This window comes from Alosa alosa, chromosome 15 (assembly GCF_017589495.1).
Source record: "Alosa alosa isolate M-15738 ecotype Scorff River chromosome 15, AALO_Geno_1.1, whole genome shotgun sequence".
Lineage (NCBI taxonomy): Eukaryota > Metazoa > Chordata > Actinopteri > Clupeiformes > Clupeidae > Alosa > Alosa alosa.
The window spans coordinates 9087802-9113096 of NC_063203.1; the positions used below are offsets into that span (position 1 = coordinate 9087802).

At 42.3% G+C, this 25295-nt stretch overlaps 1 protein-coding gene across 1 annotated transcript; it reads left to right on the top strand.

Annotated features, from left to right (window-relative positions):
• The first annotated feature begins 3040 nt into the window (after positions 1–3040).
• tlcd2 (TLC domain containing 2) lies at positions 3041–24602 on the top strand. Its single transcript, XM_048265320.1, has 4 exons — positions 3041–3621; positions 3946–4028; positions 6918–7000; positions 21884–24602. Exons 1-4 carry the CDS (start codon positions 3443–3445, stop codon positions 22259–22261), a joined length of 723 nt encoding a protein of 240 aa, XP_048121277.1. The 5' UTR covers positions 3041–3442; the 3' UTR covers positions 22262–24602.
• The last annotated feature ends 693 nt before the right edge of the window (positions 24603–25295 follow it).

Genomic DNA, 25295 nt, shown 5'->3' on the forward strand with positions numbered 1-25295 from the left:
ATAATTACAAAAAATGTGCTTAAGCAATCAGAAAAAACTGTAAAACTCCACTCTGCTAGGTGGCTCGCATGCCAGCACTCTTGAGGCGTCGGAGGTTTAACGTTCCACAAGCACAGCACTAGGTTATAGTTCGTTTTTGATAGCAAACAGAAATGTCATTACATTCTTTAATTGACAAAATATGATTGTACAAAATATTCAATCAATGTGGCGCAAATGAGGCTAGAGGATTAATTTATCAAAAGTGAGCAGCAAGCATACTCTATGGGCTAAGCCCCGAATGTTTTCAACTGCTAGGCGACACTGTCTATTGCGTTTCAAGACAATCGTGCTGCATTGGATTTCATAAGGACGAATTGTTAAATTGTTACAATGTAATATCTTTATTTAGCATGTTTCTTTTCTCCATATGTGCTCATTAGGGTGCATCAAAAAACACAATTCTTGAATTTTGATATGGCTGGGTGCTAAAAGTGTTCCAATATATGTAGAAACAACACATGCAAAATATTTTTCCAGTACATTATGATTTAGGGGTGCCACCGCACATCTGTTTTTGTTGGATAAAGTGTTAACAGTGCTCAATAGTCGCCATGGAGATCTGACACAATATACAGCTCAAGAAAACTGAGGTGATCTTTCTGTTTGAGGTGATCTTGATCTGTGTTGGATGTGTTATTACATATTACTATCATATAGTTGTTTCCCCGCCCCCTCTGCAAAGCTAATTGCATGCCCACAGCTGAACCACAAGCGCAGTTGAATAGTTAACCAATTGTGACATTAAAAAGAAACAAACTTTAGCATCATACATGATAATAAGATGTCAACGAGCAGCGACATACAGAGTAGGCCTAGTAGTTCTACTAATCTAAAAATACTTGCAAACTATTTATTGCACAATGAAGAAAACTGATGCTCTGAATACTTATTCAGCTGTCTCTAAAAGTTTCTCTAATTGACGCATTCAACCACGATTTTGATTACACCTGCTTAGGCAAGTTTTTCACCGCAAAACAGACATGCGCTGTTTTCATACATATGGCGGAATACCTAATCAATGCTATTAGCACTTGTCATCTCCTGTGTTTGCGTGATACTCCCACTTTCCCCTGACCCTCCTATGAATGCATATGCATGACACTGAAAAGTGCAAATAGCTATTTGCAGCTCCCACGATAGGCAGTCTACGCTTTTTCCTCTCGGCCTGTTTGTACATACCTCGCCATGCTTTTACGTGCACTTTGCGAATTAAATATGCCTGGCACAAAAACATACATCTGGCCCTGTCTCTCCTTTTTTCATCAGCTTTCTCTGGGTGTGTCTTTCTTCTCTCCTTTGTATCCCTTATTCTCTCTCTCTATTTATCTATTTGGCTGTGGAGAACATGTGTGTGTGTGTATGTATGTGTGTGTGTATGTCTGTGTGTGTGTGTGTGTCTTTGTGTATGTGTGTGTCTGTGTGTGTGTGTGTTTCTGTGTGTGTGTGTGTCTCTCTCTGTGTGTGTGTGTGTGTGTGTGTGTGTGTGTGTGTGTGTGTGTGTGTGTGTATGTCTGTGTGTGTCTTTGTGTGTGTGTGTTTGTGTGTGTTTGTCTGTATCTTTGTGTGTATGTCTGTGTCTGTATGTGTGTGTGTGTCTGTGTCTTTGTGTGTGTGTGTGTGTGTGTGTGTGTGTGTGTGTGTGTGTGTGTGTGTGTGTGTGTGTGTGTGTGTGTGTTTGTGGGTGTGTGTGTGTGTGTGTGTGTGTGTGTGTGTGTGTGTGTGTGTGTGAGAGAGAGAGTTGAACATGACCGCAACCAACAGCCAAACCTTTGCCGCTGCAAACCCAAGCTAATCCCTGAATAGGACAGTTACTCTTGGGTGGCGGGTGGGGGAGACATATCTGGGGGGAGACACACTGGGTTCAGAGTTCAGGTTCCATTCCCTCTCTCTTTCTCCCTGGTGATGTTGCTAAGTGGAGCAGTTAAGTTCAGAGTTTAGTTAGTGTCAGCTCTTACCATTAGGCCCTGTTAGTCAGTGAGTTAGCCACTAGAGAGGGTTTGTTCTTTTAAGTTTGTTAGTATCGCCCTTTGTGTTTAACAATAAAGTCAATTAAATTTTATATGTGTGTATTTTTCAAAATTTCGCCAAAGTTCATGTGTTAGGTGGCACCCCTAAATCTAAATGGAATTACTCAAAACTGTGCAAAAGTCATTTTTATGTTAATTGGAACAAAATACAATGCCAGCCAAATTGATATTTTGAAATTAAAATTTCCCATTCAAATTTGATGCACCCTAGTGCTCATGTGTTCCTCAAGTGGTAGGCCAGGTCTCAGCAGCTACAATTTTTTTTTTTGTCTGCCCCCCCTGGCTCGAATGTCAAACTCCGCCTATGGGCAGGTGTACATAATGTTATGGCTGATCAGTGTAGAATGTCATAGGGTGGCTCTGCTCTGTTCAGTTTAAACTGAAAATACAGAGGATGAATTAATATCAACTTTACAATTAAAACATGCAAAACAGCAGTGGTCAATACTATTATTTGTCCAAAGGCTTGAGATGACCTGTAAAAGGCTACCTACCTACTGTACCTACTGTACCTACTGTACCTACCGGAGTCGGGCTCTGGCAAGATTATTTTCAGGCTAGGGCCTACAATTTCATGACTAGCCACGAGATGGCGTAGACTACAATGTCACATAACATTTGGCCTTGATAAGGAAGCGTTGTTGGGTAACCAAGGTTACAAGATATCAAACACTCTAGCTCATTATGAAAAAACATTTAAAACATTTAAAAAATCATTAAGTTTCCATATATGTATATATGCCCATTGTTAATTTAATTAATTAAATCCAAACTGAACATTTGCTTTGTGTGTGATTTACAAATACGGCAGGCTATAGATTATTTTGTCCATCAAACCTCACATTTCCTGTGTTCACCATCACTGTGATATAAAAGGGGCGGGGCAGATGAATGTGAGCGACAAAAACAACATGACGCGAAGAGCGCGTATTTGTCTAGCCGCACCTCTCCATAGTAGGGCGGGGAATCAGTTTGGTCATGGTAAAAGCGAAAAGTTACACAAGCGAACCACCCAGGATTTTGTAACATAAGCATTTGAGATTGACTCTGAATTACCAAAGGCGTCAGATCTTCTGAGTTGCACACCAGCTTTTCAGACATTCTGGATAATCCATCGAGTCAGGCTGGACCGTTTTTGTCTTTACATCTCATTACGCAAAAGCATCAAATACGGTTACTTTTCTGAAATAAGGAGATTCTGTCAAAGTATTTCACTGGATGAAATTATATCCAAAAGCTAACCAGACGGACAGATTCAGATTATCTTCTCTGGCGAAACGTATCTCATTTTCTTTTCTGATCTTAAGCGCGCGTCTTTTTGAAGCTCGGATTCAGCCGCGTATTTGGCTACATTGACTTGGAACTAAGAAGACATGGAGTTGACTTCGGTCATCTTGACGACGGGTGGCTCGGCCTGCTTCTTTAAATTAGTAAACTGTGGAATTAGCAAACTCTCTATGCCAGAGAGTGCATGTAGAAACGCGTGGAAATGGAGAAACATCTCCACCTCTTTCTTTCACAGCCTCATAACAGGGATATGGGCTGTACTTTGGTGAGTTGCTCATCTGTAGCCTATTCTCTTTCATGTACTTGCAGCGATTCAATGTAGCCTGAATTCCATTGGCATCTTTGTCACCCAAATTTGTCATTCCAATAATGGCCAATTGGTCAAAATGCAATAGATCAGACGCGTTATGTATATCAATAGGTCTAACTACCATTTAACCTTAACCTTGTGGTTTAATATGTCGTGTGCTCACAAATGACCACACATAGGCTACACTATACATTTGTATGAACATGAATGATTTAGTCTAATGTGATTCACAAAACGATTGACTACCCACATGTGACAGTCATGTTTTTTTTTAATCAGCTTTTACTTGCACCCGCGGATGGCAGAAGACTTGATTGCAACCTATTCCGTTTTCTCCCATGCTCTGGTATCTGTATCAATTGGTAAGTGGGCGGAGATGGGCAGAGATTTTTTTGAAGGGACGTGGGCTCTCTTGTTCATTGTTGTACACACTGGAAGCTCATGGTAATTGTAATTATTCATTCGAAGGCCACGTGACTCAAAGACAGAATATTTCAAGCAAATGAAGTCTCGGAAGCAGCATACAGCAGCATAGCCTACCATAACCACATTCAACAATGTGTAGTGCTGAATACTCTTTTTGCACTGTGTTTGCTAATGATGCTGTATAGAGGAAGTGCCGCTGTTGCATTTTGAGAACCAGTGTCATGACTGGAACCTCTGGAAATTCTAAAATGGCATTTTAGACCATTTATGTAGACATCTGACATGTCTTCAAAGTCAAATGATGGTTTCTGATGCCATCATTTTAAATTTACTGTAATTAAACATAAAGGGACTGTTTTATGGAATATATGCAGGGTGCAGTAGTTCCAGGAATAGTTCACGTTCTTGGAAGAATCCCACCCCTAGTCTTGGCAGTGTTGGTAGCACTGGATGTTGTATCAATGGGTGGCTTTATAGTCCGTCCCAGGCACCAAACCATACGTCACGTGATATTCATAGAATAGACCACTACTCCAAGCAGACATATTTTCACTTTCCTAAAGCTAAATTATAATTAATCACTGTGCTGTACATAGACTGTGGATCTCCATCACTATTATCCTTAGTGTGATATTATCAAACACTATGTAGGATACTACCAAGCAAAATATATGAGCTTGGCATCAGGAAATATTTGGGTATAGGCTTTACATTTTGCTATATGTCAGTTGGTCGTGTGTTGGTCAGGAGGACAAATCTGTATTATTTCCATATGTGTTAAAAGTAGGGCTGTCAAAATAACTGATTAATGTTGATTAATTCATTTGAGAAAAAATAATTGATTAAAAAAAATAGCGCAGATTAATCGATTCCGTATGACCTTTCTAGTTAGCCGTATAGCCAGTCAGTAACCATTAGACTGTAAAATGAAGAAAAGAGAAGAAAATGTACTGCCTAGATCATTGATTAGAACATTTACTTTTAAAAAAACGGCCTGATGGTGTTGATAAAAAATAAAAGTTGATTAAAATAAAGTCCTCTGTAGTGTCTGCAGCAAGGAATTTGCATATCATCAAAGTTTGTCAACTCTAAAGTCGCATATCAATGCATTGTTGCAAGACATTGTTGACATTGAGGGGAGTGTTAGTTTATTTTCAATGTGTCCCCTAGGTTATATCTGTGGCCTGAAATGCCTTGTATGTAAAAAAAAAAAAACTTCTTCCCGAAGTACTTTTGAATTTATTTCCTCAGCATATTAGGTCATATCATAGATTATTATGGCCATTATTTGAACAGTGAAAATAATAATAAAAGAGTTTTTGAACTTTAATGTCACTAATGCTGATTATTCAATGATTCATTTGAATTGAAATATTTAAAATACTTTCACAGGAAAAAATATATATGCGATTAATTTATTTAGATTAATTAATCACAGAGTATGTAATTAATTTGATTAATTTTTTTTAATCGATTGACAGCCCTAGTTAAAAGCAATCCTGTTTATAGTAAATAACCTGGCCATGCCGTCTCCTAAAGGCACACACCTTTCTTAGTAAATAAAGGTAACATCGAAGGGTAGCCTATGCATTGCTGTACAAACAAGTTGATAAGAATACAAAGAACAAGGGTGGTGTGACTTTAGAATATCCTCCTAAAGGGTAAAGGGTCATATCCTCCAAGGTTCTCAGTCAGTTTGGTGCTTTTCTCATATCACTATTATGCACAGCAGTTAGTGCATTTCTCAAAACAATTAGTGCAAACTGCAAAACCTAGTGGATAACCTGCTCAAAATGGATAGTCCATTCCTCAAAAGCAAGTATTTATATCAATGAAACTGCCAGTGTCATCAAAATGAGAAATCTTGACACCATCGTTTATGAACAAGATAGTCAAATGGCTTTGTCATGTTTTCATTATGACAGTTTATGCTCAGTGTTTTCCCATGCAAAAAAAGGTCAGAACTCGGTGACACTACCTGAAAAGGCTCAAGACAGCACTATACAGTACTTGTCTGCCATTTGAAAACTACAGTAAAGTTACAAATTGCTGTAGTTAGGGGAGTAAGTGAGTACAAGACACTGAATATGTACGTTTCACAGTTTTACTGTATATGCTCTTTGCAATTCTACAGCATTGTGACAGAATTTGATAACTAGTTCACCAATTTTATATGTAATGACTCAAGCAATGAAATGAAGACTATTAGTTTTATTGGGAACGACTGTTCAGCATCCATAAGTATAGTTAATTTTGACTGACATGACAAAGCAAGTGATGTTCAAAAGTATTTGCAATTTGTTCAGAGGAAGGAGAAATTGCTACTATGATGTGCACAAATGACTAAATGTTGTGGAGGTTGAACTAATAGTTATGAGAATTTTCATTCTGATCTGAGAAAAGCACTAAAGCGACTGAGAAAAACTGTAATTCAGTTTTGTGTGTAACCAAGTAATACATCTGGATCCATCAGAGATTAATTGACCAGAGGATGTGCGCTTATAGCACTGTCACTGTCATTTAAGCAAGTTGCGCTGAGATATAGAAAAAGACCTGCAGTAGCAAAAGATTGGAGCCATGGCAATTTTACAGTGGAATGTTTTCAATTTGTAGAAAAACAGCAACCAAAAATCCAATTCAGTGTGCTTCTTTGTTCATTTCCTCCATCTTAAAATGCCGTTGCCATGGTTACGCTCGTAGCAGATGGATATAAATAGACTTCTGGAACTGACATCTCCATAACCATCAGTGGTGTCGTCATGGTATCTGATATGCCAAAGCTTCATTTAGTAGTGTTTTCTCTCACACATGTTTCTCTTGTGCAGGTTATTTCATCTATGACTTCTTTGACATGGTCCTAAACCAAAAACTCAGCCAGTCATGGGAGCTCCTTTTCCATCACTGTGTGGTGAGTACTGACTGTGGACACCCTATTGCTATTGCACGTTTTATAATAATGGGGTCAGATATCCATCGCTGATGAAAGAGAAGTTGGGCTAACTTGTAAACAGCAGCTTCTCATAAGTGTTTCTGTTAGTGATCCCGATATCCATTTAGCTATAATGAAATCACCACATGAAAATGTTTGTGTCCTGAAAGCGAAACAACAACAACAACAACAACAACAAACAAATAAAGATAACACTAGATTTCCTCTTTTGAGTCTCCCTAAGTGTGCAGCTCATGGCAGCCCAGTGTGTGATTAGCTGCTGTTGCCAGTGAGGTGTTTGCCGTTGCTTGCTATATTGAGCACGCAGAGTGTGGTAAGAATGTGTGGCATCTGCGTTGCTTTTGCTCACACCTTTCTGTCTTTGAGGTGGAGAAGTGACTCATTCATGGAGCCTTCATGTGAATTTCCGTGTTAAAATGTGTCATGAATCTTTGTTGATTTCTAGCCGTACACTATTTGATAAGTAATACATACCTGTGAACTCTTTCTGTATAAGAGCTGGGACAGATAAGATAAAGTGGAATAGTAAATCTGTCAAGATGTCCCAAACTAAGCCACGAGATCATCTGAGGTAGATCTATATAGACCCTCAAAATCAAGGCTCAAGAGTAAGCAAATTAACTGTGATGTAATGCTTTGCTGGTCAGTCTGCTATCTGCTCTGTGTTAAGTTATAAGACTGATATAAGACTGCCATGTAAACAAGCAATTTTTGATTGCCTTAACCCGAATAAGGTCATAGTCAGAATAAGCAATAATCAAATTAAGGCATGTGGAGTATTCCGATCTTAGTCACATCATTGAGGTGTGTTGTATGCATGTATACACCTTAATCACATTATAACGTCCTATTAGAATTTTTGGTGCAGAAACCTTTACAGAATCAACCGTCTACTAGTAATAATTGGACTATGTATGTTACCTATAAACAGGAATATTCTATCAACAACTCATGTAAACCCCATAATCACAATATTGTCTTATTCTAAATAAGGTAAATAGTCAGAATGTTAATGCAGAGGGCTGAAGCGGAGATGTCAGTAAGGCTCTTTGATTGATGTCCATGTAGTAGATGAGATAAAATAAAGGAATAGTTAATCTCTCAAGATTTCCCAAACTAAGCCATAAGATCATCTGAGGTAGACGTCTATATCGGCCCTCAAAATCAAGCCTCAACATCAAGCAAATGAACACCTGTAGGTGATATGTAATGCTTCGCTGGTCAGTCTGCTATCTGCTCTGTGATTGGTCCACGGCCATCAGAATGTCTGCCCCCAGAATGATTATCCAAACATGTTTTTGCCAAAGCTCAGAAATAACGTGCTAACCATTAAACAATGCTCTTGTTACTTAAGTGATATAGCTTGTTTATGTTCTTGTTACTTACGTGACCGAGGTCAGTTTATGGTCTGTTATAGCAGTTATGTATGCAGTATCAAGGGCACAGTGCATACTAGTTATCAAACAAGTAGCTGGCACTGTTTGATAAGGCACTGTTATATACCAAACATAATCTGATCTTAAACGTGATCTACTGGCCTCTGTGAATACTCAGTCATCAGAATATTGGTGGCATCAGTGTGGTTTACATACGGATTTAGTTTTGTCATGTGAGAACGTGTTTATGTCCTAATTGTGATCTAATGAGTTAATAGTCAGAGGACACTTAGTGGTGCCCAGGCCCCAGTTGGACACCGGAGTGTTTTGAATGTGTCACATGGAGGGAGCTGTTGCGTCACCTCTGGGTTCAGCCTCAAAGGGAAAACAGACAGGCTCCCTCTGTGCTTTTGGTCACCCCCTTCTCCTTCCTGGACCCCCCATTCACTGAAGTGGCTCTTAGGTTGAGCCAGAGAGCGTGTTGTGGTGTGAGAAACTTTGCCTTTCTCTTCATCTGTTATCCTCCTCTAGTGATGTTGTTGTTTTATCTTCTGCTTCCTCCAGTCACGCTGCAGTGATAATAAACTGTTTATCTTGTCTGTGAAATGTGCCAAAAGTAAACATGGAAATTATTCTTTCAGCGAATGGAAACATCCTTTGTATTGTTTGAAAATCAGATGGCACATTAACACTTGTAGGCATGGTCCCATCAGAGTGGTCCCTGCAGTTTTTTTCCACCTTGCTTTCCTTGTGATGGGTAATCTGGTACTGCTCAAAAGAAATACGATAAAGGACTGGCAAACTGCTTGAGTTGAAGTGCAGTGAGCAAATCACAAGTCCCTTGGAAATGTTTTTTCCAGTCTCTCTGGCGATGCAGGGCTGGCCAAAACTTTCCTGCAGTGACTTATGGGGTATTGGCTCTCGGCCAACTGCTCAGAGACCCCCTTATCCCCCAAACTGTGGGGGGAGAGGAAGTTCCACTGCGTGGACCAAAAATAGGGGCTGATGGCTTCCACATCCTAAGGGGTTGCAGGAAGGAGTTGATCTTGTTGAAAAGAGAAGTTCAAATACTTTGAACAGGTTATCTTTCCAAAACAAACTGCATTTTGGGCACCCTCACCGACACAGAAGCTTGAATGTGACAACCTATGTTGCTAGGCTGTGGCCTCAGTGTTATTGTAGCTTACCGCCTTTTAGCTGAAGCCATGGAAAAAAGGACCCATTTACTTCTCAACAGGAAAAAAAGGTTATGCCTCAAAACATTGACTGAACCAGTTGGCAAGTGTGTTTGGAAATATCAAGGTTTTAGTGTGTGTGTTGGGATAGCCATAGCATAATATATTGCACTCTCAGAGAAATCTGAGCAGGAGAAAACAGACGCTGCTAGCAAACCACCAACACATATCTGAGGTAAAGAAATATGTGAGTTGACTTTTGCAGCATGTTTCGCAAGATGTTTGTCAGTGTTGCCCAGATAGAAATTACTATCATCTCTCTCTCATTAAGCTGAATTGAGTTTGCTCATTGAATCAGCCTTCACTGTGACCGAAGGTCATCATCACGCGCTTTGAGTGGAGAGATGTTCATGCTCTCTTCCCTCAGACCTGTGCTTCCCCGAGTCTTAGAATACATGCAGTACCCCTGATGCTCGTAAAAGTTGAATCTGAGGATATTAATGGAGCATTCCATAAATGACAAGTGATGTAAACGGGCGGAGTGAGTGAGTCAGATGGTGTGGGGTGACTGCCATCATTCATTTGAATGGCATTCCTGAGGTAGAGGAGCCTCCTCTCCATCGTACCCCCAGAAAAAAACCCTGAAAACCTGATAGGCCTTCTCTACTATCACAGATCACCCAGTTCTTTTCTGCACCGCCCCCTTCCCCATGTGCCCTGTGGTTGTATAGGGGGAGTCCACTTGTGGCCAGTTATAGTAACAGAGCAGCAATCTAGGCCCAGCCATTTCCTTTCATAAACTTTCAGTGTTTTGATTTTTTTTTCCATAGCGTACCATAGCACAGAAAATAAATGGCGCAGACATGCAAAACAGCATACGTGCTCGTCCATATATGTTCCTTGTGACTTTGACTGAGAACTATCTGTTTCGGAAACCAGGACTGTCCACTTGAATGGCGGAATTTTGACTGCTGTAAAAGGTCTGACCACACTGCCGAGTCTGTCAGGTTCCATCTAGTTTTGTGCAGGAAGAGAGGGAAGCCCTGTGAGGAGGTGCCCCTATCCCCTCCTGCCCATATATATCCAGACTTTAGCAGGGACATGTGGTCTCCATATGTCCCTCCCTGTGTGCGTTGAGATGGTAGACCCCATGGAGACCCCCTGAACAACAAATCTATCTCAAACTCCTAGCTCTAACCCTCTCTCTCTCAAACACACATGGTCCTAGTTTATGCTACACATGCACACTCCTGACTTAAGTAAGCTTACTAAACAGTTTTTCACTGTCAGTGCTGATGCAGAGTACTCATGACACCCCCAAAATCCTCTACACCATGCTCAGTAAATCCTTTTCCACACATACACACACACAGGCTCATTCTAAAACAGATAGTTCTAGTCATTGATTATGCCTGAATTGCATTCAATGACGTTATAAAACCCAGCACAATCATTTATGTTGACCGCATTTAATTCTATATTACATTACATTACATTACATTTGGCTGACGCTTTTTTAACCAAAGCGACTAACAACATGGTAAACAGTAAGTTTTAGAACAATTCTCACAATTTTAGGACAGTTTTTTAAAAACATTAGAGTACAGTAAGAATAAGTGCGTGCCGGTGAGTGCTGTTTTAACAGTTACTTGTCAGTTTAAAACGGCTGGTGAGTGCTAGGATCAGTAAGACTTGTTGTAAGTGTTGCTATGAGAGTAGATGTTCTCTAAAAGAGCTGGGTCTTCAGGAGTTTTTGAAAGTGGAAAAGGATGTCCCTGCCCTTGTAGGAACTGGCAGTGTGTTCCACCAATGAGGAACAACAGATGAGAAAAGTTTGATTGGTTTTGAGTGTACCGGGTGGTAGAACTAGACGCCGCTCGTCAGAGGAGCCGCAGCGGTCTGGAGGTAGTGTAAGTCTGTATGAGGGCATTCAAGTAGGTGGGAGCAGAACCGAGACTACTTTGTAGGCAAGCATTAGAGACTTGAATTTGATGCGGGCCGCCATAGGTAGCCAGTGTAGCTGGATGAGTAGCGGGTAACATGTGCCCTTTTGGGTTGGTTGTAGACCAGGCGCCACAAGGTTCTGGATCATCTGAAGTGGTTTCACTGGCGCAGGCTGGGAGACCTGTCAGGAGGGCATTGCAGTAGTCGAGTCGTGAGATGACTATTGCCTGAACCAGAAGTTGGGTAGCATCTTGAGTCAAGTAAGTCCTGATTTTCCATATGTTGTAGAGTGCTAAACGGCATGACCGGCTTAATTGAGGCAACATGATCTGAGAAGTTTAGTTGGTTGTCGAGAACAACTCCTAGATTTCTTGCAGTCCTGGTTGGTGAAACAGACAGGGAGTCAAATTTGATGTTGATGTCGTGGTGTATGGTAGGTTTAGCTGGGATGACCAGCAGTTCAGTCTTTGAGAGGTTCAGCTGGAGGTGGTGTGCCTTCATCTATGTAGCTATGTCTGAAAGGCAATCCGAGATCCGTGCTGAAACCAGGGGGTCGCCAGGTGGAAAGGACAGATAGAGCTGTGTGTCGCCTGCATAGCAGTGGTATGAGAAGCCGTGCGTAACAGATAATCTGTCCCAAGGAGGTGGTGTAGATAGCAAAGAGGAGGGGGCCCAGCACTGAGCCCTGGGGACCCCTGTGGTGAGATGGTGAGGTGCAGATAGCTGACCAAGCCATGATAACGTTAAACGAAGGCCCCTGTGAGGTAGGATTCAAACTAGGAGAGAGCAGAACCGAGATTCCCATGTCAGCCAGTATAGAGAGAAGGATACGGTGATTAACCGCGGTCAAAGGCAGCCGATAAGTCAAGCAGAATGAGTACTGATGACCGAAGCGGTCGCCCTGGCTTCTTTTAAGGCTTCTGTTACAGACAGCAGAGCCGTTTGTAGAGTGGCCGCTTTTGAACCCAGACTGATTTGGATCCAGAAGGTTGTTCTGTGAAAGGAAGTCAGAGACCTGTTTGGAGACTGCTCGCTCAATGCCTTTGGATAGGAAAGGCAGTTGTGAGACAGGGCGGTAGTTCTCGACTTGAGCAGGGTTGAGAGAAGCTTTTAAGTAACGGTGTTACCCGGCCATTTTTAACGCTGTTGGAAATGTGCCAGAGGTTAGCGAGGCATTGATCACATGTGTGATAGCTGGAGCGATGGTCGGGCTGATGGACTGAAGTAGGCTCAGAGGTATAGGGTCCAGCGAAAGCATGTGGTAGGACGGCTGCATGTCAGGAGTCTGGACACTTCACTCGGAGAGAGGCGTGAATGCTGAAAAAGATGTTCCAGCAGTCCCTAGAGGTTGTAGGAGTGCGGTATCTGAGTCAGATGTGTTGAGTGGGCATGTAGAGAATTGACTACTGATTGCCGCCACTTTATTTGTAAAAAATGAGCCGAGGTTATCTGCAGTAAGGCTGGATGGAGGAGGAGGCAGCTGAGGGTTGAGTAGCGATTTGAAGGTTGAGAAAAGTTTTCGAAAGTGTCTGTAGCGCTGTTGATTTTGTCATTGTAGAAAGCAGTCTTAGCAGCAGTGATGCTGGCTGAGAAGGAGGTCAGGAGGTCTGGTAGTTTTTGAGGTCGCCAGCTAGTTTGATTTGTGCCATTTCCTCTCCGCTGCTAGTTTGCGCGCCATGCGATCGGAGGGTATCATTTAGCCATGGATGAGAATGTTTGGATCGAGCTGGCCTTGTGGTAAGAGGGCACAGCCTGCCCAGACACGCAGGTCAGTGTGGAGCAGAGCGAGTCAGTGGCTTCATTAACCTCCAGAGAGGAGAAGGTGTTGAGTGGAGGTAGACCGGAGGCAACCACAGAGGAGAAGTGCGTTGGAGACAGGTTCCGGATGTTGCGGCGGAACGTGACCATCGGCTGAGGAGCCGGAGGCTGTTCTGTCAGGCTGACGTTGAACTGGATGAAGAAGTGGTCAGAGAGATGGAGAGGCGTCACCATGAGGGTGTCTGTGCTGCAGTGCCGAGTGAAGATCAAGTCAAGCTCTTTGCCAGCTTTGTGAGTCGGTGGGCTTTGAACCAGTTCGAGGTCAAAGGAGTGGACCAGGGCCAAAAAGTCCGCTGAGCCTGGGGCATCTAAGTGGATGTTCATATCACCGAGGACAAGAAGCGGACAGTCATGCTCAGGGATGGAGGATAGCAGAGTGTCAAGTTCGCCAATAAAGTCGCTTTAGTTGGCCTGGAGGGCTGGTAGATGACCAGCACGAGTTTTGCTGGGGCGATCACTGTGATGGCATGGAATGAATGAGACGATTTGTTTGAAGGCAGTAGCGGGGGTGAATTTCCATTTGTTGGAGATCAGTAGGCCCGGCCCCACCTCCCTCGGCCCAGATAGGGAGGGGTGTGGGAAAGTGTAAGGTTAGTGGAGAGTGCAGCCGGGTGGCAGTGTTCTCTGGTTTGATCCAAGTCTCAGTGAGAGCAAGGAGGTCCAATGAAAGGTGGTTGGCATAGCCAGCTATGAAGTCCGCTTTGTTGACTGGGCGGATTGACAGTTCCACAAGCCCATGGAGAAGGAGGTTTCTGTCGGTGAGGACCGTTTAAGTTCCTGGAGGTTAAGGCGATTTCTGCCCCTTTTGGCATGATGCCGTTTTCTGCAATGACCGGTTATAACAGATATGGTGGAACGGCACATTTTGCCTTTGTCGGTGCCTGTGCTCGGTGAACTTGCACAGGTAAACTTGCTTGTCTTGACCGCGTCCGTCTTAGCCGAGGCTGGCTGCAACGAGGGCTGCCGCTTATGCTGCCGTTTCAGCAGCAGCCACTATTTTTATGCTGATAGGAATTGCTGCGCCGTCACAAATTAATACAAAAGTTAGAGTTGCTGCGTCTCAAAGTTGCTTGCCAACAATTTTGATAGAAGAAATACATTTCTTGGCAGAAGAATGATTATCTATCGTTACATCATTGCTATGCCTTTCTTTTATGAAATCTTGCCAGGTATACATAACTATTTCAGGAAAGCAATAAGCCACTCAAGTCTGTTGGTTCCAGTGATTTCAGAAGAGCTAAGGGGGGTTTTAGGCACTAACAATGCCCCTTTGCTGTTCTAAAATCACTAGAACCTTTCGGGGCTTATTGCTTAATTATTCACTCACTTTCATCAAACTCATGTATCAAATACCTGCTCTGTAACACACCCTGACGCCCAAACCCCTACCAGAACACAACTTCATACACACCCATGCAGCCTCACCCTTTCAGCCTTCTGTCATGTTTAAGAACTGACGCAATCAGTCACATTCCGAAAAGGAATTAGGACATAATGACATAAAATGCTTAGGTGCTTTTTAGGGTTTGACTGCTCAGGGACTTCCTAGGGCTTGACACCTACTTTTTGTCATCTTACTTGTTGTTCCGGTGATCTTTTTAAACACTGTAATCACATCTTATGAATGTGGTTGTGATTGGTCTCACATACCAACAGGATATGTGATAACTTCGTACTTAGATGCACTCAGTTTAAAGAGCCTTGCCCTTATGTGGAGACATAAGTATCAGCTTGACTGTTACATTATCTGCGACATCATAAGGAAAGACTGGACGTCTGGCCTTAGCTGGGCTGAGCTATAGGCACTCCATTGTACCCATGAGTCACTCTGCTGTCTGACCAAGTGTCAGTTGAGTGTTAGCCGAGTTCCTAAAATTAGCACACTGAAGTAAAAATGGCCACTGCCAAAAAATGATTTTGTTCATTGCTTATTTTTTTGTCATTGTTTTCATATTTGAGTTCCTCTCTGGAAAACGTAAGTGGTCCTTCACACACAAATGTCAGTTGTTTTGATTTATTTGTGCCACATATTAATGCAGAGCTATGTGTGCTTAAACCATGTCATATGCTGTTCTATTTGAACCAGTTACCTTTCTCAGTTGCTGCACAAAGAATCAGTTGTTCATACAATACATGAAATGTAGCCAATCAGGGAATCATTTAGCATTGGGTGATAGCTGTATCTTAAAAAGGGAATTCCTTTTGGGGATTGGGGGTGATGGGCGGGCAGGACACAGTTCCATTTTGTATAGACCCTTTCATCAATAAAAACAAAAACAATGCTTGAACGTTCTATTTGGGCCCCAATCTACTTCCTCTACATTAAGATAACATATGGAATGTTAAAAAGGAAGTCTTGTGGGGCCAACTATGATGCTGATAATGGAACTCTCTTGAAAGGGTCCATAGAGGATTTCTAGTGACAGTATGTATGTGTTTATAGACTTTGCAGCACAATGCAACTTTGAGCTGAAGGTGATGTCAATTTCTCATTTGTTTTGTGTTCTCATATTCCTTGCCCCACCCAGTGCTTGAGAATCACAACCTTTTGAGTTGGCACTGAGCCAGCTGAATGCTTCACAGATTCCTACTCCCAAACATGTGTGGTTCCTACGGAAACCCTCTTGGAACTAGTGTTAAACATAATCTTGTTGATAGAAAAGCCTGATATATTGATGTACATACCAATTGCACAACAATGATTTTGCTTTTCTAGAAAATGTTGGCCGGCATAATTGTTTTCATAGTTGGAGGGAAATTTTCAGAAATCACTCCATTAAACTTTTAGTGCTTATTAGGTGAGTCATAGAAGTGGACTTCAATCACTGTTTCCACCTGTCAACCTGGGGTGATTATTAAAAAAAACACAATGGCAATCTCTGCTGTTGCCTGTTAAAATGATGCATGTCAACAGTGCCAATGTTTGTTTTATGGGGAGACCCAATACATGATTTTCCTTTTCCTCAAAAACCCTTCAGAATCAGGATTGGTGCTGGTATGTCTTTCTAACCTCCTCTGTAGCAGTGCTTCATAAAACACTGGTGTGTGTGTGTGTGTCGTCCAGGGTTGTTTTCCCCCCCCAGCCCACCTCTTTAGCCATTAGTGTGTGTTATCAGCTCTCGTTTGGAGCACCAGCATGCACCTCTCTTCCATGGATGCACTTTGACCACGCCGTATTTGTGTAAACGCTTCCACTGGGCTGTCCATCAGTCAGGAGAAGAAGCCAGGAAGTTTACTGCGCTTTAGGCAGGAGCCATTTACATAAAGCTTGAGACCACTTCCCCTCCACTCCACTTCAGGCATTTGGAAGATAAAGCTGCTGAAGTTACATCCGTCGTCCGACAAATACCAAGGTGTTGACTTGTTACATTCTTTATTGGACTGGTTCTGGGGCAATAGTTTCGTATTGGTTCACAAAACTGGTTGCACAAAAGCACATTTCCCTTTTCATTCCAGAGGTATGTACATGAGAGAAAGAGTGCGTGTATCTCTCTGCATTGCAAGTGCTTTTTCCACTTAATTTAATTGAGGTGAAGTATGTCATGACTCCCTGGAGAAGGCAACACCCTCTCTCCCACACAGTAACACTCGCAGCCTACAACTACTGTATCTTGAACAAATTCCCACTCTTGTTACACCTCACTAGTTGCTATAGGGATCGTCGGCTCACATCACTACAGCCCGCGTCCAACAAACACACACATCTCACACCATCTGGTGCCCACTAAAACCCTATGTGTGTTCTTGGCATTATGCTGTGTGTGTGTGTGTGTGTGAGAGCGAGAGAGAGAGAGAGAGCGAGAGAGAGAGAGACAGGGAGTGATGCCTTCTTTGTTATATTTAGTGTGTGGAATGTTAGGGATGCACAGAGCCTGTCCTGTGTTTATGTTAGCCTGGCAGCACAGGCCTCCGTTCAGCACCCTGCTGCTGACCCTGTGTGGGAGGTGTGTGTGTGTGTGTGAGTGAGAGAGAGAGAGAGGCATTTGGTGAAGTGTGTGTGTGTGTGAGAGAGAGAGAGAGAGAGAGAGAGAGAGAGAGAGAGAGAGAGAAACATTGGAAGAAGTGTCTGTGTGAGAGTGAGAGACATTGGGAGATGTGTCTATGTGTGTATGTCTGTATGTGTGAGGCATTGTGTGTGTGTGTGTGTGTGTGTGTGTGAGGCATTAGGAGAAGTATGTGTGTGTATGTGTGAGGCGTTGTCTGAGTGTAGTGGCTCTTGATAGGGCAGAAGATGAAGGCGCCGCTGCTTCGGCCTCACCACCTGCTTACTCACACCTGTCGCTGGGCCATCCTCCTGTTGACAGATAAATGGCTCCTTGACTTCCCTCCCAGCACTACCTGTCGAACTGGGCCAATTGGAAGGTGAGGTGATTTATCTCCGCCGTTGGAGAGGTTTTTCTCAGACACTCTGACCGTAACTTGGGGAACTGGTTTCATTGTCTTGAGCAACCACCCCTCCCCTCCCTTCTCTCCCAATCTCCCTCTCCTCAGCCTCCTCTCTCTGTGTGATACACAGGGTTAGAGACCCTCAGTGGTACCATGAGTTGTGGGAATTGACCCTATAGGGAGACTTAATGGGAAACAAACACACAGGCACCACTGAATGTGTTTTTTGTCCCTCTGTCAGTCTCAATTCTCTAATGGGCAAGGTGACACAAGAGGCACTTCTTCACACATCTAAGGAGTTATTACATCAACTTAACAATCAATGTATGCTTCATAATAGTTCAAATCTTCAACAAAGAAAATTCCAAAGAGGCTAAGAACCAGGCTTACTTTCTTTTAGGCTACTGGTGGTATTTCTTGTGTTTTTCAGGCAGGACCTTGAGGAAATGTAAAGACAAGAAAATCCAGGTATTTGGAACAAAATAAACAGACTTTTAGTCCCTTTTTGGTCACTTCAGAGGGACATTGCTTTGTTGGAGCAGCCATATACAGTCAAATGTGAAACTCAAAAAAAAGAATCTATATAGGATTGTTCAGTTCACACAAGCAAGATAAATATATTATTGAATAAATCTATTGCTCACCCCATCAACCAATGTGTTACATAGTTAACTATAAAATAGTTAAATACCATTGTAAAACCCTTCACATTGACCACATTTCATTCTATATTACTGCGGAACTCAGTGTGATACAAAAGTTAGAGTTGCTTCATCTTGCCATTGTTCAGCAACCATTCTGATAGAAGGAATATGTAAATAAATCTTTACATTTCTTGTTGCTGTGCCTTTATTTTAAGAAATCTTGCCAGGTATATTTAGTAACCATTTTGCATTGTGCCTAACAGCGTCCCTTTAGCTGCTCTCAACTTACTAGAACCTATGGCCTCTTGGGGTTTACAATGTTTATATTGTCCATGGTGGCTAACAGCATGTGGCCTTAACAATAGTTGATCCATTCCAGTCTGTCAGGTGAGCATTTAGGCCTAATGCACGACAAGACCATGTGTAAGTCCCTGTTGTTCCACTGGCTGACTGGCTGGTGTGGGGAGTGAGTGAGAGCACACCCATGTTTTCACTTGTGTGAGAGTGAGCGTTTTCAGCAGGATTACGACTGCTAGCCTACGGCATCTGCAGCCAGTCTTATGATGGATTACTGAGGTAACACCACTAATGCTGATTCACTCAAGTGTCTGCTCCTGTCAGCGGGCAGTGAGGCTGTATGGATTACTACAGAAGGCGCTCAGGAGGAGGATGGGGGGGGCATGGTGCTGGCCACAGGGGGCATTCATGAGCACCCAGTGCCACAGTAACTTCATCTTCATGGTGTTGACTGTCCTGGATTGTGGTTTCAAAAACCAGCCATGTTTGGCTCCTATGTGTTGCATGTTGTGTTGTCCAGGTACATGCATTGGCAATTGCTCCCCTGTCACGTCCGTCACAAAGAGGGTGATAATGGCAGTGCCTTTGTGGCTCTCATTTCAAACGAGATGTCTGAGGGAAGGAGTGTATTATGCTTTGATTTGATTGTCATCCATATAGGCTCAAAAAATGAAAGTCTTAATCAAGAATAAAAAAATCCTTTTGATATCTTTTTGCCAGTAATACATATATAAGGACTCACATGCTGGACTTTGACACATGACCCCAGAGCTTATGTATCCTCACGTGTGATGTTTGTGTAACTTTAATTGTAAGTCACTGATTGTCAATGATTACCCAACTCCCAAGGTCAGACAGGAAATTATAGTCCATGCATTCAACGGTCTCTGTCTCTGCCCACCACAAACGACGTACATGAGGGCAATAAACAGATCCAGAGATAGGTTAGACATCAATAGTCTTGACAATACTAAAAAGTGTGGTTGGGAGGGCAGGTCAATAAAATGTTCAATATATATAACATGGCAGTTAAGCCCTTATCAGCGGATTTTATAATAGTGTGTAATTGTTCTCCTCACTTCCTCTCCTCTCTCTCTCCCTTCTTCATAGAGATGGATGCCTTTGAGTATAGATAAGCCAGGTTGAAGATAACTGTTATGGAAGTGTATATCTTTATCTGGCTGTGTGTTTGTGGTTTAGCCTGGGGTGGGGCGAGCACCTGAGACTTGTGTAAGAAACCTCTCTGACCTCACCTGACCCTGTGGAGCAGGAGAGCAGCCCTGTGCTCACCATTCTGCTCTCCAGGGGTGGGTTATCTCTGGTCACGCTGACTTTATTTGCAGACAACGGTTGCCATGTCCGGAGAAGGGGGGTCTCAGAGAGATCTGCTGGGACAAGACAAGGACTGCTGTTGAGAGTGTAAAGCTTTGAGTTGGCCTTAATCAGATTTCCCAGGTTCTTTTTGCTTAAATGAATCCGAGCATGCTTATCATTTGCCATCACTTGCATGTTGCCTTGTCTTTATTTTTTCTTGTGGTTACAGACTATCGTTTTTTATGAGTAACATAAACACCTCAGTATACTGTAGGTGTTCATCTTTGTGCGTTTCTTTGGGCATGTTTGCTCTTGTGTGTGTGTGCGCAGATGCATGTTGATCTACATGTGTCTGACGTGTTGGGCGGTAAATTGCAGGCATTAAAGTTGCAAGCCATTGCTCACATTTCAGCTCAACCCAACCTTCCCCCTATTGTTTTCACACTTAGCTCTGGCGACGAGCAGATTGTTCGTATCCCAAACAAAACCTGGGCACCCAGTGCAACAGTCACATGCTCTCGTCCCCTATACCCCTCCTCAGGTGGGCCTCAGAGAGCAAGGCATGTGTCCCTTGGGTGAGGTATGTCACAGGAGCTGCGCTGGTGTTGGCGTGCCACGGGGAAAAGCAGTGTCAGTGTGCGTGTCTCCACTACAGAGGTGGACATTCCTCTACGCCCTAAGGGGCACATTGTACAAGGTTACAGGGCACAGGGACACCCCTACTTATAGGACAGACGTTATATTACACAAGTGCATGGTTGACAGCCATGACTGTTATTAGAGTGACGTTACCAAGGTATGAGCACTTGGACATCTGCCTTCAAAACAAGATGATTCTCAACGTTGTTGCTTCTCAAAATATTTCATTTTCTTGATAAGCATAGGTGTCAGCAGACTTATTGAACTCAGTCCTTTGGAATAATGTTTGTCTGACTAGGGGTTATTTTTCTATTGTGGTAAGATGCCGATGTGGTTTAAGAAGAGTGTTGGAAGTAGTGTGTGTGACCATGTCATTTTGTGAATTCAGATGATTGACACACTTGCCTTATTAGCCAGTAACGAACCAGTGTTATGCTTTTAATAAGCAAATGCTGTCGGATCAGATTCGGATGAATTATGAACATGAAGTAACACACGTGAGCATGAAGTATGCCTTTTTGGACTTTTTAAATAGGCTCTAAATTAACTGTAAATGTGTCAGTGTCTTGATGAATGAAAGGCTTTAGGGCTAATGAAAACTAATGGGATTGACCTATTTTTTACTCTTTTTTTCTACTTTCAAATGAATTGTAGATATTTGAAATGGAAGTAGATCAGGACAAATGGAGATTTTATTATTATTATTATTATTTTCAAAGGAATGTTGCAGTAATGTAGATCATTCAACTGAATAATTTCTTTATGAACGTTACTCACGTTATGAATGACACATCTTTTACACTTACCTCATGTGAAAAGGAGGAGCACATGGCTTACCGGTAGTTTAAAAACAGGTTTCCAACCAGTTGTGACGTTCAGGAGTAAAAAAAAAAGAGTCATGTAAATATTACACTTGAACGCCTTTGGTTTTCCCCTGTTGAGTGGGAGGAAGGAGCTTCAAACAATGTTACAGAGAAATAGTATGATTTAGTATTCAAATCCTGACCTCAACTATCTATTTCAATAGGGAATTTTAAAATAGCACTTTGTGTTGGGCGCCATCTAGTGGATTAATTGAGTCACTCACAACTGCAAGTGTCTGTGGGCTTGCACTGCAATAACCTTATCACATATAATTAGTTCTTCCCTCACAGACCTTTTTAACCCTCTTCCCCAAACACACACATGCGCATTGTATGTTTTAATCTCTCTCTCTGTCTGTGTGTGTGTCTGTCTGTCTGTCTGCAGGTGATCACCTGTTTTGGGATCTCTGTGTTCAGCTGCCGCTACGTGGGCTTTGCGGTGGTGGCCCTGCTGGTGGAGATCAACTCTGTCTTCCTGCACCTGCGCCAGGTGCTTCGCATGGCCAACCTGGCCAAGACCACCGCCTACCGGGTCAACAGCATGCTCAATCTGGCCACCTATATGGTCTTCCGCATCGCCACGCTGGCGTGGATGACCCGCTGGCTGGTGCTCAACCGCGACAACGTGCCCCTGGTCAGCTACACCGTGGGCAGCGTGGGCCTGGCAATCATGACCGCCATGAACATCGTGCTCTTCTACCGTCTCACACACAGTGACTTCCTCAAGGGCAGCCGCGAGGGAAAGAAGGAGAAGGAGACATAGGAGGATGTGGGTGGTGGTGGTAGTAGCAGTGGTGGTGATATGGCGCCATCTAGTGGCCGTGTCTACCAGGTGCCTGCTTTTACCCATCCAGCGCTGTACAAATCGTCCCTCCCTCCCTCCCAGGCGTCCCCTACCTACCTCCCATTCCATCCCTCCAAGAACCCTCAGCAGTTACATGACAGATGACAAGTCATCTAGCAGGCTTGGAGCCTCTCCCAAATCATGTTTGATGCTTCTGCCTGCCCTGTCATCTTGAAGGAATTAATGAACAGCTCGTTAAGGGGTCTATACCATGGTGTGGGATGGACTCTAATGAGCATTTAAACCATTCATGTCTTAAAAGAAATGAGGTAAAGTCAGCAGTAAAAAACAAGTCAATTCTTAGTCCTGTTGCCTTGAATACACCTGTAATGAATGGTTCACTGACAGCTCTTACTGAAATTAACACTATATGAAATGAATAGATATTATTTGGTTCAGTGCCTACATATTGCTTATTCCCCCTGCCATTTCCCTTCACTGAAAACTTTACATGAATTATACTCAAATACACATTATTTTACTTTAATGATTCAATTCAATTTAAATTTAAATACTACCAATCCCCTTAAGTACTTACATCTGCTACCTCAAACACATGTAGCAACTGCTTTTCCATTTTCCCACACTTTCCTTTTTGTGTAAAATTCTTTCTTTCTTTCTGAAGACTGTAACCTGTGAGAATTTCTACAAAAGTATCTCTCTTTTGGTTTGGCAATTTGACACAGCCAATTTTGAAGTGACCACTGGAAACTAGCTGCCTGATTATTGAAGTGATTTGTCTTTGTGCGCTTCCCTGTCTTTGGTCACGCTTGCTCGTCCGTGTGAGAACGGACAACAATCTGACCATTGAACCGACAGGCAGAGAAACGGAGAAATGCCTCCTGTTTCAGAGGTCCTATTGTGTCGGAAGTTTTTCAAATCTAAATGCTGGAGCTGTACTGGTTACCCTAACTATAGTGGCTATTATGGCTACCACTGGAAACTGGAGGAGGTTGTGATTCTCCCTGCGATAATGACCACAAGCGATGCCAGGTCGTAAAGCTGGACAGCAAGCTAAGCAAAGAAAGATGAAAGCAGACGTGATGATCTTCTGTTAAACAGATACAGTCTGTAGGTGGCGCCCTCCGTACATACTAATACAAAGTGACCTCATAACAGTCTCAGCCAAGATATCTGTGGCCATGCAGTAGACCTAATGCCTAATGTGCTCTGAAAATTTTGTAACAATGCTTTTTTGACTTTTTTTTACATGCGTAATTTATTTGAACTTGAGTGAAAGTTTGTGGTAATATATTAGATAGAATAAATTGACATAAATTGTCCTTTTAAACACCTAAATGACAGTGAGAAATAATGTTATTTCTTGTGTTGTTAAGATGTAAAGTGTGAAGTAAAGAAGTAAAGTACACTTTGAGTGTATGTGAATACTTGCATTGTGTAATACAGCCAAAGCACTTCTGTCAATTAATGGGGGAAAACAGTTCTCTTTTTACAAGACCAACTGTGTCATTTACCCTGAAGAAATTTGCCATTTCCCTACCACTGAGTGACTCCAACAAGCTTTTGTAATCAAGTGAAGTAGTAGTAATCTGTTCAATTAAAATATGTCCATTAGACAATGAAGTGTTTAATCTAGTGTTTGAGTCATTTTAGGATTTTCATCCTCTTGAGCAATTTATTTGGCAGCTTTATTTCAAAGTGTTTCTTATCCTCGTTCTAAAATGGTAGGATATTGTAATTTCCTTTATCACATTGATCTCTACCTTGCTGTACATCACAGCTAAATTGATAGTTTCATATCGTGGAACCATAGTGAAACATAGCTAATACAGACAATATTGGTGTACTTGAATGCTTTGTTTACTTTGAGGAGTTTGACTCGTTCTTTACAGCCAAAGTCGCTCACTAGGGGCAGTCGGCCCACATTCAGTTCCTATGGCTGATCTCTAGTGATGTCCTGTCGCTTGTGGTTTATTGTGTTTGTTGTTTTGCTTTGTTTTGTTTTCTTTGCGGGTGACTGTGTGAAACAAATGCACAAAACAAAAGGTGAAGGCATTCTGAATGCGCAAAAGGTTTAGGTCTACAAAGCCATGAGAGTTAGAACACACTTATGCTGGTGCTGTTCACTTCCTGGACAGCAACCAGATATCAACTGTTATTTTCATAGTGGTGTGTGTGTAAAATGTAAATAGCATAATAATGTTATTTTCTTGATTTGAATTGTGGTTTTGTAATTAATGAAATCCTGGTTTAAATTACATTTTATGTTAAATGTAAAAATAAAATGTTATTAACACTGCCAAATTTAGTGTGCAATATTTTAACCACAAAACATGACTCTTACACTACACAATTCTGAAGGATTACAGGACTATTATCCTATTTTTAAAAATAATTGAAAAACTACAATTAGCAAACCAGAAACACTTTAACTGCTGGACCATGAAGGAGCATGAATGTGATGCTAACTGTCTCTTCCTTTCTCCTTTTTGATATGCAGCCAAGGAATTCTTGATATGGACAGGTACCATTCAGTTGCCGGATGGTTTCAGTCACCTGTGCTGTGCTGAGCTGTCCACTGTTCATATCACACTGCTATAGTCTAATTTCATGTGACCACTGAACCACTGACCAGCTGACCACTGAAAGGTTGCAGCCTAGTATAGCCTATGGCTCTGCTGTAGGCCTATGATCACAGGTTCTAAAAGGGCCACATACTAAGGAGGTTGCATCCCTATAACAAGGGAGCATGCATATCAGTGTCTGAATATTCATCAACCTTGAGTTACCTCACACATAATTTCAGTAGAGTTAGATTCCTGCCGAGAATTTCATTCCATTATCTGGCATGGCATATTCACCAGGGGCCTCATTACAGAAACTTCCTAACTCTGAAATCCTATCTTATCTCAGTTTAGGATGGCATTTGGGATTTTTGGTATTACAGAAGCACGTTTCCTAACTGCATTAGGAAAAAATCCTATCTTAACTT

Coding starts and splice junctions, on each gene's coding strand:
- tlcd2 (XM_048265320.1), top strand. CDS start 3,443: ATGGAGTTGACTTCGGTCATCTTGACGACGGGTGGCTCGGCCTGCTTC. Junction 3,622..3,945: donor GGGATATGGGCTGTACTTTG/GTGAGTTGCTCA, acceptor TTTTTTAATCAG/CTTTTACTTGCACCCGCGGA. Junction 7,001..21,883: donor TCCTTTTCCATCACTGTGTG/GTGAGTACTGAC, acceptor GTCTGTCTGCAG/GTGATCACCTGTTTTGGGAT.